Consider the following 23,743-nt stretch of genomic DNA (forward strand, 5'->3'; position numbering starts at 1 on the left):
ATGGCTGCGCAGTACGATGCCGATGCCAAACCTGGAAGCAGAGTGCTAGCGTAAGCACACTGGGTAGCGGCACAGGTACTCGCCCTCATTACACTGTACCCTCTATGGGAATGCCATAGCGGAACAGCACATTGCCCCGGATTGGTAAACTTTTCATTTTCCAAAGCAAAGGCCCCTTAGTGTAATGCAGCCATAAGATAATGTGCAGCAATGTGTCACTAGTATAAGGAAACTTATCTTCTAACTAAGGAAACACTGGCAATATTTAAAGCTCAGTGACAGACAGTGTAATAGGGAAGCAAGTAATCCATGATCCTGCCACATTGTGTAACATGATCCTCAGTGATACAGCAGAGCTGTAACCTCTGGGTGAAAGGCTCATATAGCACTGCACACAGACTCCCATACAGAGCAGGGCCGCGTTATCATGCTGATGGTGTAGTACTACCGGCATGCAGGCGGATGTGCTGCACACACTTCTGTAGTACATTTGGCGAGCAGCAGCAGCAGCAGCAGCCGCCATGTTCCCGCTGCCTATGTCCGGGCTGCTGAGCGCTATAGCAGCCTGGTGGCTGCTGCTGGATATCTGCTTCCTGCTGGCCCTGTTCCTGCACCTGCTGGATGCCCGCGACTCTACCCTTGGCTTCGCCGTCTTCCAGGATCTCATCCGCTATGGGAAGACGAAGATTGGCGGGCGTCCTGGCTGGATGCGCCGCTGTGATCTGCCTAAGAGGTAGCGACCTAGCTAGTGCACCCTAGTGTGGGCTTATGGGGGAAGTTCCGAAGTTGTATATCCCTCACCATGCTCAGCGCAGCACACACTGTGTGGCTCTCTAGTGGTTGTGGGCATGCTGGGCTTTGCATAGCTGTGTAATGTCATAGGTTGCATACCTCTAAACTAAATTAACCCCTTAAAGTTTGTAAATAGTCTAAAACTTTATATTTAACTTTATTTATTGCCTAGTTATAGTATACAACTAGCCAATAAATAAAATGATATATATTGCCACCTTTTTTATTTTAAGTTTCCCGCACAGGGGTCGTGGTCAAAACCACAGTAGGGTTACATTTTATTATTGCGAAGGCCCCCACCCGGTTTACACATTTTCTGGGGAGAGCCCTGTGCCTTGAGTTCCCCATACTTGCCAACTGTCCCTGATTGTCAGGGAGACTCCATGAAATAGCAGCAATCTCCCTGAAGAGTAGCAATCTCCCTGATTGCACTTTACCCCCATTATGAAGCTGTTATATAAAAGATAAAACCGAGATACACATTCAGATGGGATCATTAGTATCATTTCCGTGCATTGGTTATAAGGCACATGATCCAGGGCCGGCTCCAGGTATGTTCCCGCCTCTGCCCTGTCGGTTGCAGTGAATATGTAAGCACAGGGGGAGGGCGCAGTGAGAGAAGGGGCAGGGGGTACATGGGATGGCACAGGGTGCTGAGACACCTAGCGCTGGACCTGCAATGATCCCTATGGTTGCATGCAATTTCTGAAAAGTATCAGTGTGTTTCTACTGCAGGGTCCATAGGGCTCCACAGGAGACCTTGGGGTATAGGCGATGACGTCAGTCTCGGGCACCTCAATAGTTAAACTTGTGCTCCCAGGATCCACCGAGTCCCTCTCCTATACCCCGCCGCCAAGGCACCTCAGTTTCATAGATGCTCGGCACTGAGTCAGCTCACTTCAAAAGGGGCTGCATTGACAGCCCCAGAAAACTTTTAAAAACTACAAGAGTGGTCAGCAGGGGCAGTCCAGCGAACGCCCATGCTGCCACTCCGACACCCTGCCGGCGCTGAGACGCTGGGATGGCGCCAGGAATCGCGGCGGGTGTCTGGGGGTTTTGGCTAGCAAAAACCCCCAGACGCCCAGGACTGTGGCCGGACTTCACGGGGGACGTTAAGGTAAGCAGCAGGCACCAGCTGACATCACAGTCCTGTAGGCTTCCCAGGTGGGGGTCCTGTGGAAGCGGCTGCGCATGTTAACAGGCATTGCGCCTGCTCTGACACTATACAATCAGGGATAGCGGGCCACAGCGTGCGGACGTTGTCGGCATCCCAAGCGTTAATAGCATGCCAGGGGAGTGGGCCTTCCCTGTACTGCACAGCCGGCCCCTCCCCCGCTCCACTGCGGTCTGGCGGTTGCAGGCAGCTCTCCTCCCTCAGACGCGCCCCCTATGAGTCCGGTGGCCATTTTATATGTGCTGAAGCGCTGGTCTCACCGGGAGTTGCAGTGCCTGGGCACCCCAACATACCTCTCCTATAAGCAGGTCAGTGTATGTAGCCAAATCCAAACATGCTTACTTTAAAGAAGTTAAAAGTTCAGCGACAGCTTTTCTGCTGTCTCATCAGCTGGTTGAACACTTGGAAGAAGCATGGAAAACTCCAAGCAGGAGACTTCAGCCACAGAAGAGATTGGAGACCACTTATCCGTTTGAGGAGAAGTATTTCTCTAAATGGGAAACTCCACCTCAGGTGGGGATTCATATTACCCGCCTTGTCAAAAGTGTAACACTCCCTATGCCATCCGTGTCATCATTAAAGGATGTCACGGACAGGAAGGTGGACATATGCTTAAAGTCCATTTATTCTCTTTCAGGGGGAGTGGCTAGGCCAGCTATGGCTATATGCTGGGAGGCCAGGGCAATGGAGCGTTGGGCTCATGTCCTGGAGGCGTCCTTGCCTGTAGAAGCTACCAGTGAACAAGTGGAACTGGTATGTTTCCTCAGAGATTCAGCCACATATGTGAATGAGGCTGCTCTGGATGTTGGTATGCTAACATCCCGCATTTCATCGGCTGCAGTGTCGGCTAGACGCTCTCTCTGGTTGCAGTGTTGGAGGGCGGATGCTGAGTCCAAGAAAGGGTTAGAAGGTTTACCCTTTAATGGCCAGGTACTTTTTGGTCCAGATTTGGACAAAATTGTGGATACTTTGGTGGCTGCCAAGTCAGCCTGTTTACCTTTGGCCCCATTACCCTCGAGTTCTGGAACTCAGTCATTTTGGACCTTCCGCTCTCAGAGTAAGGCCAAGGCTCATTCCTTTCCCAGACCGTCTGGAACTAAGAAAGTCACAAAGCCCAAAAAGCAGGCCTGGAATGCTAGGCATCCAGCTGCCAAGCCCGAGGCTAAACCTTCAGCCTGACGGGATGAGCCTTTCCTTGAGGGACCCCAATGTGGGAGGCCGACTTCTTCAGTTCGCCCAGTGTTGGTATCATACCACAACAGACACGGGTAAGGGAAGTGGTCTGTCAAGGGTACGCCCTTTCATTCCAAAACAGTCCTCCACATCAATTCTGCCTTACGGGACAACAGATGGATCAGGAAAAGGCATTGTAACTGCAGAGAGTGGTTCAATCTATGCTCATACAGGGAGTTATAATTCCAGTACCTATTCCCCAGAGGGGAACGGGGTATTATTACACTCTTTTTGGTTTCAAAACCGAATGGTTCATACAGGCCTATCCTGAATCTCAAGTCCCTAAACAAGTTCCTTCGACCACCCCGGTTCAAGATGGAAACCCTGCGGTCAATTATATTGGCTATGGAACCTGAGGATTTTATGGTGTCTCTGGACATACAGGATGCCTACCTGCACGTCCCGATAGCTTTGGCTCACCAGAAGTACTTCAGGTTCGCAGTGTTACATCAACACTTCCAGTTTCAGGCCCTGCCGTTTGGACTGTCCACGGCACCCAGGGTGTTTACCAAACTTATGGCGGCCCGACTGTGGCTGCAGGGGGATCCGTCTATTACCCTACCTGGACGACTTGCTACTGCTGGCCAGGTCTCCGGAATTGCTTCTTCAGCATCTGCAACTGACATTGACAGTGCTACAAAGCCACGGTTGGTTGATCAACTGGAAGAAGTACTCACTGACGCCCTCACAGAGGATACTACATCTCGGGGCTTTGAATTCTCAACAACAGAGGAGTTTCTTAACCAGGGACAAGATAACCACGCTGCAGCAGCGGGTTCGCAGCTGCCTGCACAGTCGCCGCGTGTCTATCCACTCGGCAATGCAGTTGCTGGGCGACATGGTGGAGTATGGCCTCTACAGACACTGATCCTGTCCAGATGGGATGGATCTCCACGCCGGATAAGAACTCAGACGTTGGTACTGTCTCCGGAGGTACGTCTGTCTCTGACCTGGTGGCTTCATACAAGTCACCTTACCAAGGGCCGCCCCTTTTGGATTCCAGAGTGGGTCCTCCTGAAGACGGACGCCTGTCCCTGGGGTGCAGTGACAGGTCCACACTTCTTCCAAGGAAGGTGGACAATGGAGGAACCGTGCTGCCAATAAATATATTGGAACTAAGGGCAGTTCTAAGGGCTCTTCAACAAGCACAGCTCATACTTCAGGGGAATCCGGTGCAAGTCCAGTCAGACAACGCCACCACAGTGGCCTACGTAAACCGCCAAGGAGGCACTCAAAGTCAGGCGGCACTAGTGGAAGTGTCCCGCATCCTGACTTGGGCGGAGGTGAATCTACCAGGCATATCAGCAGTGTTCATTCCAGGAGTCCTAAACTGGGAAGTGGACTTCCTAAGCCGTCACAACGTTCACCCAGAGGAATGGTCACTTCATCAGGAAGTATTTCAACTTCTTGTAAACAAATGGGGCCTTCCCGAAATAGATCTGATGGCATCTTGGCACAACCGCAAGCTGCCAAGGTACGGATCCAGGACAAGAGACGTGGAAGCTCTGCTGGTGGACGCCTTGTCGGTCAAATGGACCTTCTGGTTTGTGTATCTGTTCCCTCCATTCTCCCTTCTACCTCGGGTAATCCGAAAGTTGAAACAGGAAGGAGGTCTGATGCTGCTGGTAGCTCCAGCATGGTCCAGATGTCACTGGTACACATATCTTCAAAGTCTGTCAATAGACACTCCGATTCTGTTGCCGCAGCTTCCGGACCTATTATCCCAAGGTCCTTGCCTCTACCCGGACCTGAGTCGTCTGTCTTTGACGACGTGGCTCTTGAGACTGCCCTCTTGCGTTCCAGGGGTTTCTCTAGCTCGGTGGTCAACACCATGCTCTGAGCTCGCAAGCCTGCTTCTACAAGAATTTATCACAGTGTGGCACACTTTCTTTGAATGGTGTCGCCCTAGAGGTTATAATCCTCAAACATTTAGATTAGTCAGGATTTTAGCATTTCTACAGGCAGGCTTAGATCACGGTCTTCGCCTTGCTTCTCTGAAGGTGCAGGTCTCTGCCCTGTCAGTACTGTTTCACCGTAGGATTGCTACCATTCCAGATGTACATACCTTTATGCAAGGGGTGCTTCGCATCCAACCTCCTTTTATCCCACCGGTGGCTCAGTGGGATCTGACTGTGGTCCTTAGGGGTCTACAAGGACCACCATTTGAACCACTGGGCTCTGGATTTAAAATGGTTTACTATTAAAACTATTTCTTCTGGCCAGTGCTTCAGCCAGAAGGGTATCAGATTTGAGGGCTCTTTCTTGTCATCCCCCCCCCCCCTTTCTGATTTTTCATAGGGACAGGGTGGTTCTTCGTACTCGTGAGAGTACTTCTGTATGTGAGAGTGTGATACTTGTGTGTTCCAGAAATTCTTCCTTCTCTCTTCTCCTTCTCCGGCCATTGGCTTGTTACGAAACTGAGGTGCCTTGACTTGGGTTGGGGTATAGGAGAGGGGCCGGTGCATACTGGGAGCACAAGTTTAACTATTGAGGTGCCTGAGACTGACGTCATCGCCTATACCCCAAGGTTTCCTGTGGATCCCTATGGACTTCGTAGAAATAGAGATAACAAAGGTAAGGTCTTATAATATCTCATATTTTTCATCAACAAGTAGATCTTACTAATTGCTTTTAGACTCGTTTATATTTGGGTGTAAAGGCGGGTACACACCTGACAGATATAACCATTTGTCCCGGTTTGCTGACAGCCCGGACTCTGGACAGATGTCAAGATTTCTGGACTGTCTGTAGTAATCCCGGGTGGGTGGCAACTCTAGCTGTATATATAACCCCAAACTTGCTGTAACCTATGCCAATCTCTTATTATCCAGATGGTTCTCTCATTTCTATTATGTGTCTGTCTTCTGGAATGGAGCGTTGCTGGGATTCCTTGTTTGGTCATTGCTGCTAGGTGGTCACATGCCAGGCTGGATTCAATCCTTGCTTAATTTCTTCACCAAGGACCGACAACACAAAGTACCAGGTTAGTGTGATGTAGTGAAAATTCACTTTGTAAATTTTAGCAATTAAAATGTATTTATGTTAACAAAATAAACTACTTCCCCCCTCAGTTTACCCAGACACTGGCTGTAGTCTCCAGCCAGCTTCCTCTATGATCCCGTGGCTTCTTGCTTGCAAGACAAACTGATGGAGAGGGGAGGGGGGATTGTGCAACTGCTCACAGGATTTAACAGGCCAATAATATTAAATGCAAAACCAGGAGTGTTTTGCATCTAATATTATTGCCATATTAAATTTCACTGCCAGAACTGCTGCAAAGCTTAGTAAATATACTCCAATCTCTTGATTCTTAAATTGGAGAATTTGTATGTGTGTGTGTGTATATATGTATATTGACAGAAATTTAATATTTTGCCCTCTACTCACCACCACAATGGCTTTGAAATGAAACAAACAAGATGTGCTTTAACTGCAGACTTTAAGATTTAATTTGATGGTAGTTACATCCAAATCAGGTGAACGGTGTAGGAATTACAATGGTTTCTATATGTGCCTCCCACTTTTTAAAGGGCCAAAAGTAATGGGATTGTCAACTCAAAAGCTATTTCATGGACAGGTGTGGGCTATTCCCTCATTATTTCATTATCAATTAAGCAGGTAAAAGGTCTGGAGTTGATTCTAGGTGTGACATTTGCATTTGGAATCAGTTGCTGTCGACTCTCAATATGAGATCCAAAGAGCTGTCACTATCAGTGAACCAAGCCATCATTCGGCTGAACAATCAAAACAAACCCGTCAGAGTGATAGCAAAAACATTAGGTGTGGCCAAATCAACTGTTTGGAACATTCTTAAAAAGAGAGAACGCACTGGAGAGCTCAGCAACACCAAAAGACCCGGAAGACCACGGAAAACAACTGGTGGATGATAGAAGAATTATTTCCCTGGTGAAGAAAAACCCCTTCACAACAGTTGGCCAAATCAAGAACACTCTCCAGGAGGTAGGTGTATATGTGTCAAAGTCAACAATCAAGAGAAGACTTCACAAGAGTGAATATAGAGGGTTCACCACAAGATGTAAACCATTGGTGAGCCTCAAAATCAGGAAGACCAGATTAGAGTTTGACAAACAACATCTAAAAAAGCCATTACAGTTCTGGAACAACATTCTATGGACAGATGAGACAAAGATCAACTTGTACCAGAGTGATGGGAAGAGAAGAGTATGGAGAAGGAAAGGACTGCTCATGATCCAAAACATACCACCTCATTAGTGAAGCATGGTGGTGGTAGTGTCATGGCATGGGCATGTATGGCTGCCAATGGAACTAGTTCACTTGTATTTATTGATGATGTGACAGCTGACAAAAGCAGTAGAATGAATTCTGAAGTGTTTCGGGCAATATTGTATGCTCATATTCAGTAAAATGCTTCAGAACTCATTGGATGGCGCTTCACAGTGCAGATGGACAATGGCCTGAAGCATACTGCAAAAGCAACCAAAGAGGTTTTTAAGGCTAAAAAGTGGAATGTTATGCAATGGCCAAGTCAATCCCCTGACCTGAATCCGATTGAGCATGCATTTCACTTGATGAAGACAAAACTGAAGAGGAAAATGCCCCAAGAACAAGCAGGAACTGAAGACATTTGCAGTAGAGGCCTGGCAGAGCATCACCAGGGATGAAACCCAGCGTCTGGTGATGTCTATGCATTCCAGACTTCAGGCTGTAATTGCCTGCAAAGGATTTTCAACAAAGTATTAAAAAGTGAAAGTTAGATTTAGGATTGTTTAGTTTGTCCCATTACTTTTGGCCCCTTTAAAAAGTGGGAGGCACATATAGAAACCGTTGTAATTCCTACACCGTTCACCTGATTTGGATGTAATTACCCTCAAATTAAATCTGAAAGTCTGCAGTTAAAGCACATCTTGTTTGTTTCATTTCAAAGCCATTGTGGTGGTGAATAGAGGCCAAAATATGAAAATTCTGTCAATGTCCCAATATTTATGCACCCGACTCTGTGTGTATATGTATATATATATATATATATATTTCTACTTCAGGGTCCATAGGGGGTCCACAGGGTTGACCTTGGGGTATAGGTTGGGAACCAAATCCGGGCACCACGCAGTTAAAGCTTTTAGCTCCCAGGATGCACTTGGGTCCACTCTCCCTATAACCCCACCCCCAAGCCAGAGGCACCTCAGTTTAAGTTGGTGCCCGGCCGGAGTCGGGTCACCGTTTAGTGCAGTGGGGAGCTGATTAGCAGCCCCTAAGCTTTATTTTTTCTAAAGGCCAAAGTTTTATTTTTTTTTATTTTTACTTTGGATTCTTCAGAGCGGCAGCGTCAGACTGTCCTTAGGACGTCTAAGCTGCCGCTCCGTCACCCCGCTGGCGCTGAGACGCCAGTACAGATCTGGGGATCTCAGCGGGACCCCAGAGTCTGTACTAGCCGGACTCTGCGGGCGCCTAGGACAGGACTGCTGCTGGATCCACGGGGAGCAGGTAAGGCGCGGGTCACCGCTTGCGGTGATCCGCGCATTTGAAATGCAGTCCTGTGCCTCCGGTCTCTGGGGACAGACCGGAGGCACCGGCAGTGGCGGCGGGCTCCCCATACCCCGTGTGTCCACTAGACCACCAGGGACTTAGTGTTCGGTGCAGGGAGCCGGCGTCCCGGGGGTTAATAGCCGGCCAGGGGAGGCAGCCTTCCCTGTTACAGCGGCTCCTCCCCTCAGCTCAGCGCGCCTTTCAGTATCTATAGTCTGGCGTCGCTGAGCTGCTTCCTCCGCGGGCCACGCTTCTTCTGAGGTCTCCAGCGGCCATTTTCTTGTGGTGCAGCAGAAATCTCTGGAGATGGCAGTGAGTCCAGTCCCCCTGCGTACCTCACCATCAGGTCAGTGTACACAGCGCTGTAGCCTTCCCAGACACTGAATCTGGGTAAGTTGCATGCAGTGTAATAGTGCAGTATATTATATGACATGTGTATGTATATATGTGTATATCTGCATTGTATGTGACTTATGCTAGTGCTGACTGTCTGTACTTTATTCTCTCACCTGTCAGTGTATATCTATCCCTTTTCCTTATCTGCCCTAATACAGCTGTACTTGGGGTGGTTCTGAGACCTCACATTTATATACTTGTTAATATTTGTGAGGTTTGTCACATACGGTTGCGTGCTGCACGTTGCCATATTTTGAGTGGAACTGTGTGTTGCATACGCTGAAAATGGGTTCCTGCAGCTAATTTTTAGTATCAGTCAGGACCAGTATAGCGCTGCTTGATCGCAAGGCTTGGTCAGATATGTCTGACCAGGAGATAGAGCGTTATACTGCACCCATTTTTACTATCCTGCAAGCCATGTGCTGCAGGTGTTAGTGCGGAGGATTTAACTCTTAAAGGGTTCTGTATGTGGCGTCATCGGGTGCCGGCCCCTTTCACGACCCCCTTGGGCGGTTTGTTTTCTCGGGATCCTCTTAATTGCGGATCGCCGGGCGGGCCCCATTGTTGTACCTCACTTGGGGTTACTTCACCATACTGCCCTTTTTCATCTCAGGGTATCTCGCAGTTTCTTGCACTCTTCCCCTGTGACACAGACTATCGCTCCCTGCAGGGGTTTTTCGAGTATATGAATTCTCCCTGGTGTCACAATAGTCTGTCATGCCCCTTGCAGGGATTACCACAACAGCCACCCTGGGTGGATGTCGTTTTTCTACGAAACGCAAATTGGCGTGGTTGACGCCCTGTGGTTACTTCCCAGTTGGCTCTGCCGTGAACTGGATACTGTTTTGGGCTCTTTCCCTCTTACACGGGGGGAAGCCTATTTCAAGTATTATTATCCCTGCTTTAGGGCTGGTGGCAGGTCCATTCTGGTTAGAGTGAATGTTGACCTGCACCTGTATCATACACCCTCAGTATTACGTGCCTTCTGGTTCCCTGTTGCTGACTAGCGGGGGGATCGCATGGCGGGACTCTGGCTGTTGCCAGTTATGAGGTATTACAACAGTGTTTGGCCTCCTGTCCCAAATTCCCTGAGGGTCATCACGAGCCCCTCATGGGGTGGATGGGCGTGTTACTAGTCGGATTACAGACGTTACTACGCATCCCATTCCTGCGTGGTCGGATTCTTCTGATCCGTAGGTGGTAACTTTGCCTGAAATCAGTATACTCGCTTTCAGGGGTTGTTACCCATCCTACCATGGCTATAGCATGGTTGGTTAATACTATTGCATACTGAGCTGATGCATTTGTAATGTTTTTTCCCCACCAACACGTCTGGGGTTCAAATGTATTTGGTCGCTCACGTAATATATGCAGTTGTCATAGGTGGACATGCCTATATTGGACACCAGTCTCCTAACTTTCAGAGTTCCGGCTGCGACGGTATCCTCCGTAATACCCTATGGCTGCGCTCTGGGAATGCAGAGGTGCAGATACCATCTATAGGGTAGATCTTGTTGGGTCCTGACCTTGACAGTGGCAGTACAAATTTCCCGCCTTCAGCTATGCCCACTACAGGGCCTCAGACTAAGTCTATTAAGTCTTTTTGTCCTCTGGGTCAGCCTAAAGGTCTGTTTCTTCAACCGAGCAGGCCTGGACTGCCAGCCGATCCTGCTTCTGAACCTACGGATATATCGTCAGCATGACGAGACAGGCCTACCACTGGGAGATGGCGATTTTCTCAGTTCGCCCGGTACTAGTGTCTAGTTGCCGCGGCTACGTGGGTAGGAGGGTACGCCCTCTCTTTGCTCAGGCGGCCTATTTCCATGTGATGGTACGCAGGCCCTTATTCGGACCCGAACAGGGCCTTACGAATCCAGAAAGCTATACAGTTGTTGCGGTAAGCGGAGCTAATTGGGCCATCCCCACTCCCCAGCGAGGGACTGGTTGTTCTGCTTTCTTTCTGGTGCGGTGGCTGAATGGTCCTCTTTGGCCTATTCTCTGTCTCAATTCCCTGAACCAGTTCCTAAAGCTACCTGGGCTCAGGAGGCAATCCCTATGCTCCATCATACTATGTTTGGAACCTGGGGACTTTATGGTATCACTGGATATACAGGACGCGTGCCTACGGGTACTTACAGAGACCTTGCCTCAGCATGGACTGAGGTTTGCTGTATCACAGAACTTATGGTTTTTCGGGCTCTGCCTTTTGGGACTGTTCTCAGCCCCACGGGGGTTTACCAGCGTTTTGGATTTTCTGACAGTTCTTCTGTTCAGTATATCCCAATGCTCCTGTACCTGGATGGCCTCCTGCTCTTAGCAGGATCACCGGGGTACTTTACAGCCGGGTCAGGTTGACTGTGGCTTCTTCAGGGTGCAGACGTTTAATCAATGGGGAAAAAGTCCTCCCTGCATCCCTCTCTGGGTATTCTTCACCTAGGAGCCCTGCTGGATTCTCAGAATCTGAGAATTCTTCTGGCATAAGACGGCATCTCCACTCTTCCATTAGGAGTACATGGATGTCTGCGCAGTCGACATATGTCTTTACACTCTGGGATGCATGGTCCACTATTCAGTGTCTGCCTTTGGAAGGGTGGAATGGGCTTACTTCCATTCCAGGCCTTTCCATAATTGGCTTATCTCCAGATGGAACAAGTTTTTTCTGTCTGATCACTGTTCAAACGATGATGCTCTCCCCGGAGGCAAGTCGGTCCCTTTTCGGGTGACTATGACCATCTCGTCCAGGGTATTCTTTGCTAAGGACAGTGTCTGGTTCGCATCCATTTCATGTCTGTCGATTCCACCCTGTCAATTAACTTGTTGGAACTTTAGCCTGTCTTGGGCCTTCACTCTGGCATAGCCCTTGTTTCCCGGTGAACCTGAAAAAGTTCAGTCCGACAGGGTCAGAACAGTGGCTTCCTTTTTAGCAATACTGTTCGTTGGGTGGCAATGTCAGGTATGTCATACATTCGGACATTGTCTGAGGGTCTCCTCCCGACCATCTCGACAGTGTTCATTTCAGGTGCTCTCCATCGGGAAGCGGGAGTCCTCAGCCGTCACGACGTGCATCCCGGGGACTAGTCTCTTCCCCAAGAGAGGTTTCATCTCCTGGTGAGCAGGGGGGGGGGCCCTCCTGAGGTGACACTCATGGCCTTCTGACTCTATCACACTATGGTGTTACAGTCCAACTCTGGGGATTCTGAAGCAACCTTCAGTGACTCTTTGTCGGTGAAGTGGTTCTTCCAGTCTCCATTCTTCCTCGTGGGAAGTGTTTCAATCGAGACAGAGATGCTTTCCTGCTGGTGGCTCCTGATTGCCCCAGATGTCAGGGGTACTTGGTTTTTCGGAGTCTCTCCATCGATGCTCCATTCCTGATGCTTCACTGCCCAGACCTGTTGTCTCAGGGTCCTGGGGTTTGCCTTGGACCTGGGTCGTTTGTCTTTGACTGCGTCCCTACAGTTGTCTTACGGCTTCCCTGGCTTTGTCATCGTTGGAATGATTAGAGCACATGGATCAGCTTTTGCTGGGACCTACCAGAAACTGTGGCTGCCATAATTCTTATGGTATTATACCTGTCGATACGATCCTCTGGTGTCCAGGATTTCCAGATATTCTGGCATTCCTTCCGGCTGGCTTGGGTTTCACCCTCGGCCTGGCCTTCCTGACAGTGCAGATCTCTACACTGTCAGTATGATTAAGATATGGAATTGCTCTGCTCTGATATCCAGTTCATCCTTTGGAGTGTTTTCTGGATTATGCCTCCATTTGTCCTCCCTAGGGACTCCTTGGGAGTTAGTAGTGGTTCTTCGTTAACTCCGGGGAAAGTTAATGGAACCGCTGGTTGTGATAGCCATTACATGGTCTATTGCTTTGGCTTTCTCTCTTTCTCTCAGGGAGTTTATATCAACCAGGTGAGTGTCGGAATTGGGAGCGTTCTCATGTGGCTCCCTCTTCTGGAGGGCATCTTGTCAGGGTGTGAGTTGCTCTCACCCTGTGTTTCTTCTTAGTGATTTTTAGGTTCCATATTATTCTGGAACTTATGGTGCGGCCATTCAGTCCCCAGTCCTCTCGGCTGGTGTGGCCTCATTGACTGTGGTCCGGCCTCTGTGGATTTATGTGATCCGTTCAAGTTCCTGATGGAAATCGGACTCCTTATTGGTGGTCTGAGATTTCTGGTTTTAACAGGAAAGGATGGCTGGCCTATGGCCATATGTTGGCTGGACGGCCTCGTATGTCTTCTTCAGGGGCCTACCCATGGGTAGGCCTTTCTGTTGTTGCTGCTTGTTTTTTCTCGGGCCATGTAACCCTCATGGGTGGCTCGCTGTGGCGCCTTGGCTGTTTTGCCTTGCTAGGTGGCCACATGGTCTTCTGTCCACACCTTTTTAAGGTTCTAGGCATTGTTTTCCTTTGCCTCTCAGGATGCTTCCTTTTTGGCGGCGGAATCTCCTCTCAGCACAGGAGCGTCCCCTCCTTTGGTTGAACTGCTTTGGGACATCCCCAAGGTCAACCCTGTGGACCCCCTATGGACCCTGAAGTAGAAAACAAGAGATATGGTAAGAACTTACCTTTGTTATCTCTGTTTCTACGAAGTCCATAGGGTCCACAGGGCGCCCGCCCTGACGCACCTGGCTTCAAATGGGCTGTGTGACTGGTCACCGGTTTTCCGTCTCCCATTTCTGTGAGTATGGTTATCGAGTGTTCCAGTTTTCTCTCTCTTTTTCTCTCCTCCTCCGGCCTTTGGCTACTTACAAACTGAGGTGCCTCTGGCTTGGGGGTGGGGTTATAGGGAGAGTGGACCCAAGTGCATCCTGGGAGCTAAAAGCTTTAACTGCGTGGTGCCCGGATTTGGTTCCCAACCTATACCCCAAGGTCAACCCTGTGGACCCTATGGACTTCGTAGAAACAGAGATAACAAAGGTAAGTTCTTACCATATCTCTTGTGTTATATATATATATATATATATATATATATTTATTTAAGGCCCCCCACACGGAGCGATCTGCTGGCCGACGCCCGATATGCAAGCACCCCTCCCCCCCCCACCTCCTGCATAGCGCTGCATGGGATCGTACATTGCATCACCAGATCTCTTGTGCAGCATGTAAGATCTACAGGAGCGATCTACAATCCCACAATGAGCTCGCACTGGCCGATATCCTAGCCACACGGTATGATATAGCAGCGATATCTTTCCAATCCGTCGGATCAGCTTCTATATCGCACCGTGTATGGGGGCCTTTATAGAGTTATTCCATAGGTCTTGGCTTGAGTGTTAATGCATTTTGTATCCTTTATCTGTAGGTGAAGAATTTTCCACTCTTGTGGCTTTCTTCTTGCTATGGTTGCACAGCCTCAGAAGATTGGTCGAGTGTCTCTTTGTGAGTGTTTACTCCAATGGGGTCATCCACTTTGGCCAGTATTGCCTTGGCATTGGCTACTACCTTCTCATTGAGATAACCCTACTTGATCATGCTCAGATGGAAAACAGGGGTGAGTGTCATCTATCTACTTGATGTTGCTCTGCCATAAAAAAAGGAAACAATAAAAAATGCTTGCTTGATTCACACAACTAGACTGGCCTGATATTGGGCACACTTGGTTATTGCCAGACTTTTGGATGTAATCTGTCCATTCAGGGTACTATTAGAATTGCATGATGGTACAGAATTAGCCTAACTGGCAGCAATGACTGCACCCCCCCTGCCAAGAGAAGTTCAGTCAATAGGCTAACAAATGATAAAACTACTGCCTACTCTGTCAGCATACTACAAATATACAGATTCTTGAGACAAAGGAAGAAAAGCTATAAAGGATCTACTTCCAGCAATAACATAATGGAAAATTAAACTACAACATACCTCAAAATAATAATGTATGTTATTTATTATATAAAAATATGTTGGTAGGGCATACTGTTGCAAAATCTGCACACAAACCACTTTACGACACTGTGATATATTGCTAGGTTTCCATACAAAACCCATTACTAATGCACTACATGGCCAGTTGTATGCGGACACCCAAACATCATACCCATATTTGCCTGTTGAATATCTAATTCCAATACCATTGGCATTAATACAGAGTTTTAGCTACTATAACAGCCTCCACTCTTCTGGGAAGGCTTTCTACTAGATTTTGTACCATGACTGGAGGAATTCACATCCATCCAGCCTCAAGATCACTAGTAAGGTGGGAACTGATGCTAGGAGATAAGTCGCAGTCAGTGTTTCAATTCATCTCAAAGTTGCCTGAAGAGGTTGAAGTAAGGACGCTGAGCAAGCCAATCAAATTCTACCCACCAGGCTCTAAAATATTTTTTGATGGTCCTCGCTTTGTGCACTGGGTCATTGTCATTCTGAGACAGGAGAGGGCCTTCCCTAAACTATGTCACATGGTTGGAAGCACACAAGTCTCTAGGATGCCTTTTTATGCTGGATAATTATTATTTCCCTTTGCTGGAACAGGTCCAGGCTAAACCATAAAAAAAAAGACAACCCAGTCCATTATTCTTCCTCCTAAAACTTTACAGTTGGCAAGGTTCCTTCACCTGGCATCCGTCAAACCCAGATTCGTCCATCAGACTGCCAGGTGTTGAAGCGTGATCTGTCACTCCACAAAATGCATTTCCACTGCTCCACAGTCCAGTTCGATGTTCTCTACACCACTCCTGATGAACCGTTCTTCTGCTGAGTTTGCTTCCAGAGGCAGTCTGGAACTTGGTAGTGAGTGTTGCAACTGTGGACAAACAATTCAGCACTCGGCAGTCCCGTTCTGTGCGCTTGTCTCTACCTCTTTTTGGCTGAGCTATTGTTGCTTGTAGATGTTCTCACTTCACAGTAACAGCACTTACAGTTGATCGGTGTGGTTTTTACAGTGCTGAAACTTGATGAACTGGTGTGTTGGAAAGGCGGCATTCTATTATAAAACAATTGTGTGTATGTGGTGAACCTGGGCTCTGGGGATATGACAAGGTGAAACTAGACCAATGGGAATATGATATAAATGAGCAGCTAGTAACAACAATATTAAAGATGCAATAGATTAGCTCTGGATAAGCGTATGTAAAGCAATTGGCTCAATTGAGCACATGAAAGTTCATACCAGTCTGAGGTAGTGAGTGTCCCTTAGGGTAAAAGGTTATGGTGGAGATTATCTGGAAAAAAACCGCCAGACGCTCACATGCATAAGGCTCTGTCCTGGAAGTTCAAGTCCTGCACACAGGTGGGTCAACGCGTTTCAAGCCTGTAGTGGCTCTTCTTCAATGCTGTAAGCCACAATTAATATAGTGTCTAAAGCTGAGTACACACCATGTGATTATCTACTCAACATGGCTATATCTGTCAGATAAGGCTGATAATTGTGTATTGCATACGCAGCACCAGGACTCGTTGGATCGGCTCCCGATAAAGCATGTGCTGCTTAATGACATTCCCGTCATTTTGTTATCGTTCAGAAAGTGCAGTTTGTACAGACCTCTGCCCGATGTAAGCCGATTATTGTACACACATCTCGCTTGTGGGAATTTGAATTTAAATAAGCTGTGACTTTCCTCGGCTCAGCAGACGAACTAACGTTATGTCAGTACAGCAGGGGAAGGTAGTGTGATGCACCCCATTGCTGTGGAACTACAGATCTCGGCTTGCCTTTTACAGTGACATGTATCGTGGCAGGGCATGCAGGCACGTGTAGTTCCAAGCCAGATGACGTGTGACATGTTGTCAACCCCTGATGTATCCCTTGCAGGTGGCAGGAGTGATAATATTCTCACAGGTATAATAGCCAGGGTAGAACCAACAGTATTAATAGTAGGGTGCAGCAGCCAAGTATATAACTAGCATTTGCACAGTACAATAACACAGTAATGGTGAATATTGTACTTCCTCTTCCTGTATTGCCTGTTCTGTCCAGAACATTAATATAATTAGTATTTTCCACCCAGAAAGCACAATTATCTGACAGTGTGTTCGGAGACACTATATCGGGAAGACGATTTGGAATTGATATGATCGTATGGAACTAAATCATTATTGGATTATGTGTATGGTGTTTATCGGCTGTTTTTGGGATAGTTTTGGTCGGTCTGAATCGGTCTAGTCGCTAGCATCGTTGGACATAATCTTAAGGCACACATCCACTAAAAGACATCAAAACGACTGCACGATTAGGACATTGTAATTGTGCAGTCGTTTGTCAGTCTGTGATGTGCCTACACTGAGCGAGCAGTCATTCAGTATAGGCACATCAGTCATCTGCAAACATGCTGAACCTGACGTTATCGGCAGGTTGACCAGCATTTTTGCCCGATGATAGATGTCTAAACCACCAGCGGCAGTGTATCGCTGGTCGTTTTAGACCTTTTTGTAAATGATTTGCGAACGATTATTGAATGATAATGTTATCGTTCAATCGCTCAATTTAATCGTCTAGTGGATGTGTGTTTTTACAGTGCATAGCAGCTTTAGGCATTTACAACACAGAGGGACGGGCACAATGTTGTAGCTGACTTTTTCATTACACTAGTATGTGTATTAGCAACTTAGGCCTTTATTCCTGCTCTACCAATAAAAGAGGCCCTTATTTTCTATTTTATAATTCCAATGCACTTTTTGTGCAAATGTTTTTTTTTATTAACTTTTATGTATTTTTGAGGACTATATTGTGGTGCATCATTTGAGAACACAGGGAAGGTGTTTTTAGTGATGTTGTCACTACAGCTTACTCCCTGCAGCAATGGAGCCTGATAACGGCAGTAATAGACTGTTCCTATTCTTAGCAAAATAAATAAAGTGTATTCCTCCCATGCTTCAGAAAAACCCAGGATTATTAATGACTTCCAGCCTTAATTGACTGGACCAGCAAACCAACCAGAAAAGGGGAAAATGTTGCAAACCAATGATTATTTGGCTGGATCAACCCCCCATTCTGGCCAGTCTAATAACCGCTCCTCTGCATTCTTATAGTGCCTGTACAAGTGCAGGGGATATATTATATGCTGGATGTAATCTTCTGGACTTCTCTTTATTTTCCATGTATAGAGGATTTAGGCCCTCATTCAGAGCCGTTCGCTATTTGCGTTCGTTCGTTCAAAAACAAGGGGTGGCTATGCAAATGATCCGTTCGCACATTGCAGTCTGTTCACACCTCTAAGTCTGAACGAGCGAGCAAAACATACGCTCTTTTATTTCTTAAAAACGCCCCCCTGGCCGCTCGCACCATACGTCATGTCCGCTATTTATTAGATTAATCGAGTACATCGAACAGGATATGAACTGCTCGCTATTCTTGTGGTTGGTTTTTTCAACCGCTATTTTGCGAGCAGTTCTGAGTTAAAAAAAAACAAGTGACGTGGTCATTGACGCTGCTATATTAATTATGCACACCCATAAAACGCCCGTTTTGACCTTTAAGCACGCCTGCGAACGGATCTCCACTCCCCGTTTTCAAGCACCTTCCCCTGTTACCACCCACATACGCCTCATTCTGTCACTCAAAATAGCAGGCACTCGCTATATTGCGTACAAATGATTTTCGGCCGCACTGACTGGTTCGCGCATGCGTACTAAAAACCGTACGAATGCGCAGATGTGCGAACATCGCTCGGAACAAGCGTACTGCTGCTAGCGAGTGGCTCTGAATGAGGGCCTTAGTACCATGACGATTTGTATCTTCCTTTGAATTGTGTTCCTAAGTAAAAGAAAAGCGCCCATTGCTGTCAGTGTTTTTTGTACGTTTTGTAAACCGTGCAAGTTTTACAGGTTATAATATAAGTATATAGAGTAGTTTTATTATAACTGTATTACAGCCATAGCGTCTATGATATGTAAACATGTATACACCGAATAGATCAATAAACACTTCTCTTTATTGAAACGGACCTGTGGCTAAACATACTAATATACTTGTTTCTTTATTTTGGCAAGTGACCCTTATTAATGTTACATTTAAATTTTCAAAGCTGCATCTCAGCTTTTGTTTAGGTGTAGTTTTGTTACCAGTATTGCTATATGCTGTCTATTCTTCTTCTTTTCTCAGTCACTGTCACAGAACTTGTTTTGCAAGTGCGCTGGTACCATATCCTCGGGGTGCTGTTATATGTCTGGGCATCGCTGCATCAGCACAGGTGTAACGTTATTCTTGCTAATCTTAGGAAAAGTAAATCTGGTGAGTAAATGGCTTCTCAATTATCAAATTATGTAAATAGCTATTTAAACCTGATTGAGTATTTTTTTTTTTTTTGACATGTATAAACCTGCTTCTGAAGAAGAGTAGCTAGCAGCAGGGTATGCAGTTGGGAAGCTGGCGGATGTAATCCTGACGGCCGGCTTCCCGACTGCTTTATCCCGGCGAGGGTTAAATAACAGGCGTCTAAATCTAGATGCCTGTCATTTTACCGACGCCGGGAGACCGGTGCCCGGCAAGGGGAGGATTACTACTGGGGACACCACAAGGGGGGACTACTACTGGTGGCACTACAGGGGGGGCTACTACTGGGGGCACTACAAGGGGGGAATACTACTGTGGGCACTACAAGTGGGAGATTACTACTGGGGGCACTACAAGGGGGGGGACCACTACTGAGGGCACTTTATAAAGGACACTGCATAGGGGGTACCACTACTGGGGGCACTGCATAGGGTGGGGGGAGTACTACTGGGGCACTATATAAGGGGCTTACTACTAGGGGCACTGCACAGGGGGGACCACTACCCCGGGCACTGTGAAAGGGGCACTGCATAGGGGGGCGCCAAAAAATATACTCGCATACCAAAAAATTTGGGCTAGGGCCGGCCCTGGCTAGGGGGAGGGAGGGTTAGGCACCCCCGGGGAGACTTTGGGTAAGGCACCCCCGCCAGGGGACTTAGGTTTATTCGGCGGGGAAGGGGGAATTAGGTTTAGGCACTGGGGGGAAGGTTAGGGTTAGGCACCCCTAAGGAGGGTTAGGGGGGGAGGTTAGTAAATACTTACTTGGGGACGATCGGGATTTTCACCCATGTCGGGCAGCCGCTGTTGAGATTTGAACCGCCGGACGCATTTCATGCCGATTCCAGCAGCAGGCAGTGTGATCCTGAGATTTTCCCATCACTACTTCGCCTCTATGCCTGGGTGGAGGCACAGCTGCAGGGAACTGAGAGCTTCAGACTGTGGGCTATCCTAAGGATCGCTGATCACAGTCTGGATGGAGAGCAGTGCAGGCAGCTGAAGCAGCCACTGCCTTGAGCCCTGTGAAGTTGGGCTGCAGGAAGACTATCTTCCTGAAAGCATGCCTGGATCACTGGTCGTTGTGCCCATGGGAGGGAGAGGGGGCGTGCGGGGGGGGGGGGGGATTCAGAGGTAGCGGAGTGGCCTCCTGAGCCCGGCAGTTGCTGATAGATCACCATCCAGCAGCTGCTGGTGGGCATTTCTGCCACATTCGCATCAGATGCGACCGTGTCAGGGAAAGGCAGGCCAGACAAGGGGTTAAAGACGTTTTCAAACACTGAAGTAGAAGGAGACATCAGCTAATATTTGTTATAATTATGGAGAGACTGAGACGACACTTTGATTACCATCAGTACATTTTAGTGGATTGGCAACATTAAAGCAACAGAAAAAACTATTTGTGGAACACACTTTTAATAACTTTTGAGGCGTTCTAGCTGTATAGCTTTGCATAGGGGCCCTGTCGCGGGAGTGGCCCATGTGACCAGCAGCGCTATACAGACTTGTGGCAGCAGCGCCTTCACCCACCAAAGTGACTGTGTGTGCCCTGTGTACAGACTGCTGTGTAGCCTATCCTATTCATGTGAACGCAGGCCCAAAGCACCTCTCCCCTCACCGACTGCGTGCAAGGAGCCACACCTACTGTATATCTTGCATTGATAATGGCAATACATTTTGGGTTTTTTATTGCTCAGCTTTAACTTGACCTATCGAGTGCAGGTTATTTCTAGGGGTTTCCACTACAAAATGGTGCAGTTTTCATGAAAATTGATTTAGTAGTTTTTGGGCCAGCTTGGAACAAACAGACACAACATTCTTGTAATATTAGTATAGATAATAAATTATTAATTCTATTTTTTATGTAGCGCTTGAAAATTCCATTGCACTTTACAATTAACTGGGGATGGACAACATAATATAATAGCCTAATATTAACTCGCCCACAAGAACTTCCATCCATATTTGTCTCTTTAGTTGTTAAAACTTCTATATATTCCTGTATCTATTATTCTATTTGGAGTATAACTGATACACTATGGCTTTCTTCTGTGTTGCAGGTAAAGTTGTCACAATGAACCATTTCATGCCCACTGGAGACTGGTTTGAGAGCGTATCCTGTCCACACTACTTTGCGGAGCTGTTGATTTATCTATCTATAGCCATCCTCTTTGGATTGGCACACATGACCTTGTGGCTTTTAGTTTTATTTGTATTGTTTAATCAGTCATTGGCTGCTATAGTGTGTCATGAGTTCTATCATGAAAAATTTGACTCTTATCCTGCTCACAGGAAAGCATTCATTCCATATGTGTTTTAAAGGGACACTAAACAAGGCATCCGGTTACATTCCTAAATGTGTACGTTCTCATACCACAAAAGGAGGTTTAGGTGTTCAATAGCCTGTACTGCATGACAATGTGTATATTTTGCATATTGTTCACACCACAGTATTTGTTATGCAGTTTGTGTCTGCTAGTTAACAATGGAGAATCATACTTCCATTACTGTTATTAAAAGCGCTTGTTCAAAAGTGTCAAAGTGCAGAAACTCTGCGGTGCACTAAACAAAAGTTGCATCCTTAAAAAAAAAACAACTGTCTTCACACAACGGCTTCCCACCCAATGCATTTACTTCTTTTAGGTGTGTTCTGCACAGAATACTCATTAAAGGGAACCAGAATAAAAATTCTACATGCAGACACAATCAGGAGAAATGAATAATGCTCATGGTGTTTTTTTCTCAGGTTCACTCAATGGCACCTAAATAGCGCATGTATGGAGTTTGGAATCAGGACATACAAGCATGTTTTGTGAGTTGGTTTTTTTTGTGTGCAGGTGGGGTGTAGAATATGGGGCAAAATCGGGAAATAAGCCCAAAAGAAAGACTAGGGGGTATATTTACTAAAGTGAGAGTTTTTAGAAGTGGAAATATTGCCCATAGCAACCAATCAGATTCTAGCTATTATCTTCTAAAAGGTGCTAGATAAATGTTGAGTAGAATCTGATTGGTTGCTATGGGCAACATCTCCACTTCTAAAAACCTGCACTTCAGTAAATATACCCCTAAATGCTTGTGTATCCATACTCTACTTTGGGGGGTCCACCTACTGGTTGGAGATCCATTTACCTATATAGCTTTTACAGTAAGAATGTTCTGCCTTTGGCTGGTTGGTTAAACCTGCACTCTTTAGATACATACCTTTTGTACTAGATGTGCAATTTTTATAACATATGTGTAATGAATTGTCTGAGCTTTTTTGTATTAAAAAGCTTTCATTCTTAAAATTTTAAATTTTTTTTTTACAAATCACAAACATGGGCAGAGTCGGTAGCAATACCCCTTATTCTACGTGTGTGTTTAGATAGATGCTGGGATATTGTCACTTATATATATTGTCTATTGTAGTACAGTGAGTACATGTGCGTAAAGTGCATGTGGGCATCTCATATCCTAGCTTGTTCGGCACCTGCCTTGATGTCAGCCAAGAGTGATCTCATTAAGTTTATTTTAATTATTTAAAATATTTCATAAGTTTTATTTTTACTAATGATTGTGATTCAAAAGTTTTCCAGTGATCTTTTTCAAAAAAGTTAATAGAAGACTTATAAGTTTAGTTGGAAAAAATTGTTTATTTTAATGTTTTAAAAGATTAAAGAGTTTATTCCCTTTTTATTATTTTGTGGGACAATAATCTGTTATAACAGTCAGAATTACTTTCATACTAACTTAGTATACTTACTGTATGGTGAAGTATAGCATGGGGTATGAGATACCCCGCATGGTTTGCCTTGTTGATTTTTTTACACCTGGTTCATGGAAGGTTAAATTAAATCTTTCTGTGCATGTTTCTTTCTTTACATTTCAGTTAATGGTAATCTTTTTTGTTTTGACATAAATTCACTTGCTTCATTATATAATTGTGCTGGTACTCCTCAATGTGACTTGGGCAGCAGTCACAGGAGCACTTGTGCAGTAATAATATTGAGCTATAGAAATATTTGAGCCACTTTCAGAGGGAATCTTTGGTAATCTAAACACATGCATTCACAAGACTTGGGATAAAAGCAAACGTGTGTACACATGTAGTTGGCATAAAGAAGAAATAGTCTGTGACAATGTCCTACATATCTGTCAGTAATCTGACATTAATTCCTGTCTTATGCAGGTATTTTTATACTGCTATTAGCACAAAGTTGCAAATATAGACACGGGGGGGGGGGGGGGGTGATTCAATTGTTTTTTTAGGTGTGATAATTAATGAGCGCCCAGTGTTGCAATTCAATCGTTCTGGGCGCTCACTAATTATCGCCCTCTTCGCTCTGGGTTTAGCTGTGTAAAAATGCTAAAACCGTCTAAAGTTCTGGTTAGGGCGTGCTAACTGCAGGGTTTCTCACACATTTCTATTCACATCCTCCTGAGGGTGCGAGCAGAAATGCCGATGC

General features: G+C 46.4%; 1 protein-coding gene across 1 annotated transcript; it reads left to right on the top strand.

Annotated features, from left to right (window-relative positions):
- Positions 1-376: 376 nt before the first annotated feature.
- SRD5A3 (steroid 5 alpha-reductase 3) lies at positions 377-22,220 on the top strand. Its single transcript, XM_088478786.1, has 5 exons — positions 377-733; positions 6,031-6,182; positions 14,400-14,588; positions 19,134-19,262; positions 21,359-22,220. Exons 1-5 carry the CDS (start codon positions 522-524, stop codon positions 21,616-21,618), a joined length of 942 nt encoding a protein of 313 aa, XP_088334912.1. The 5' UTR covers positions 377-521; the 3' UTR covers positions 21,619-22,220.
- Positions 22,221-23,743: the final 1,523 nt, after the last annotated feature.

This window comes from Taudactylus pleione, unplaced genomic scaffold (genome assembly GCF_031769625.1).
Source record: "Taudactylus pleione unplaced genomic scaffold, aTauple2 ptg000218l, whole genome shotgun sequence".
Taxonomy (NCBI): Eukaryota; Metazoa; Chordata; class Amphibia; order Anura; family Myobatrachidae; genus Taudactylus; species Taudactylus pleione.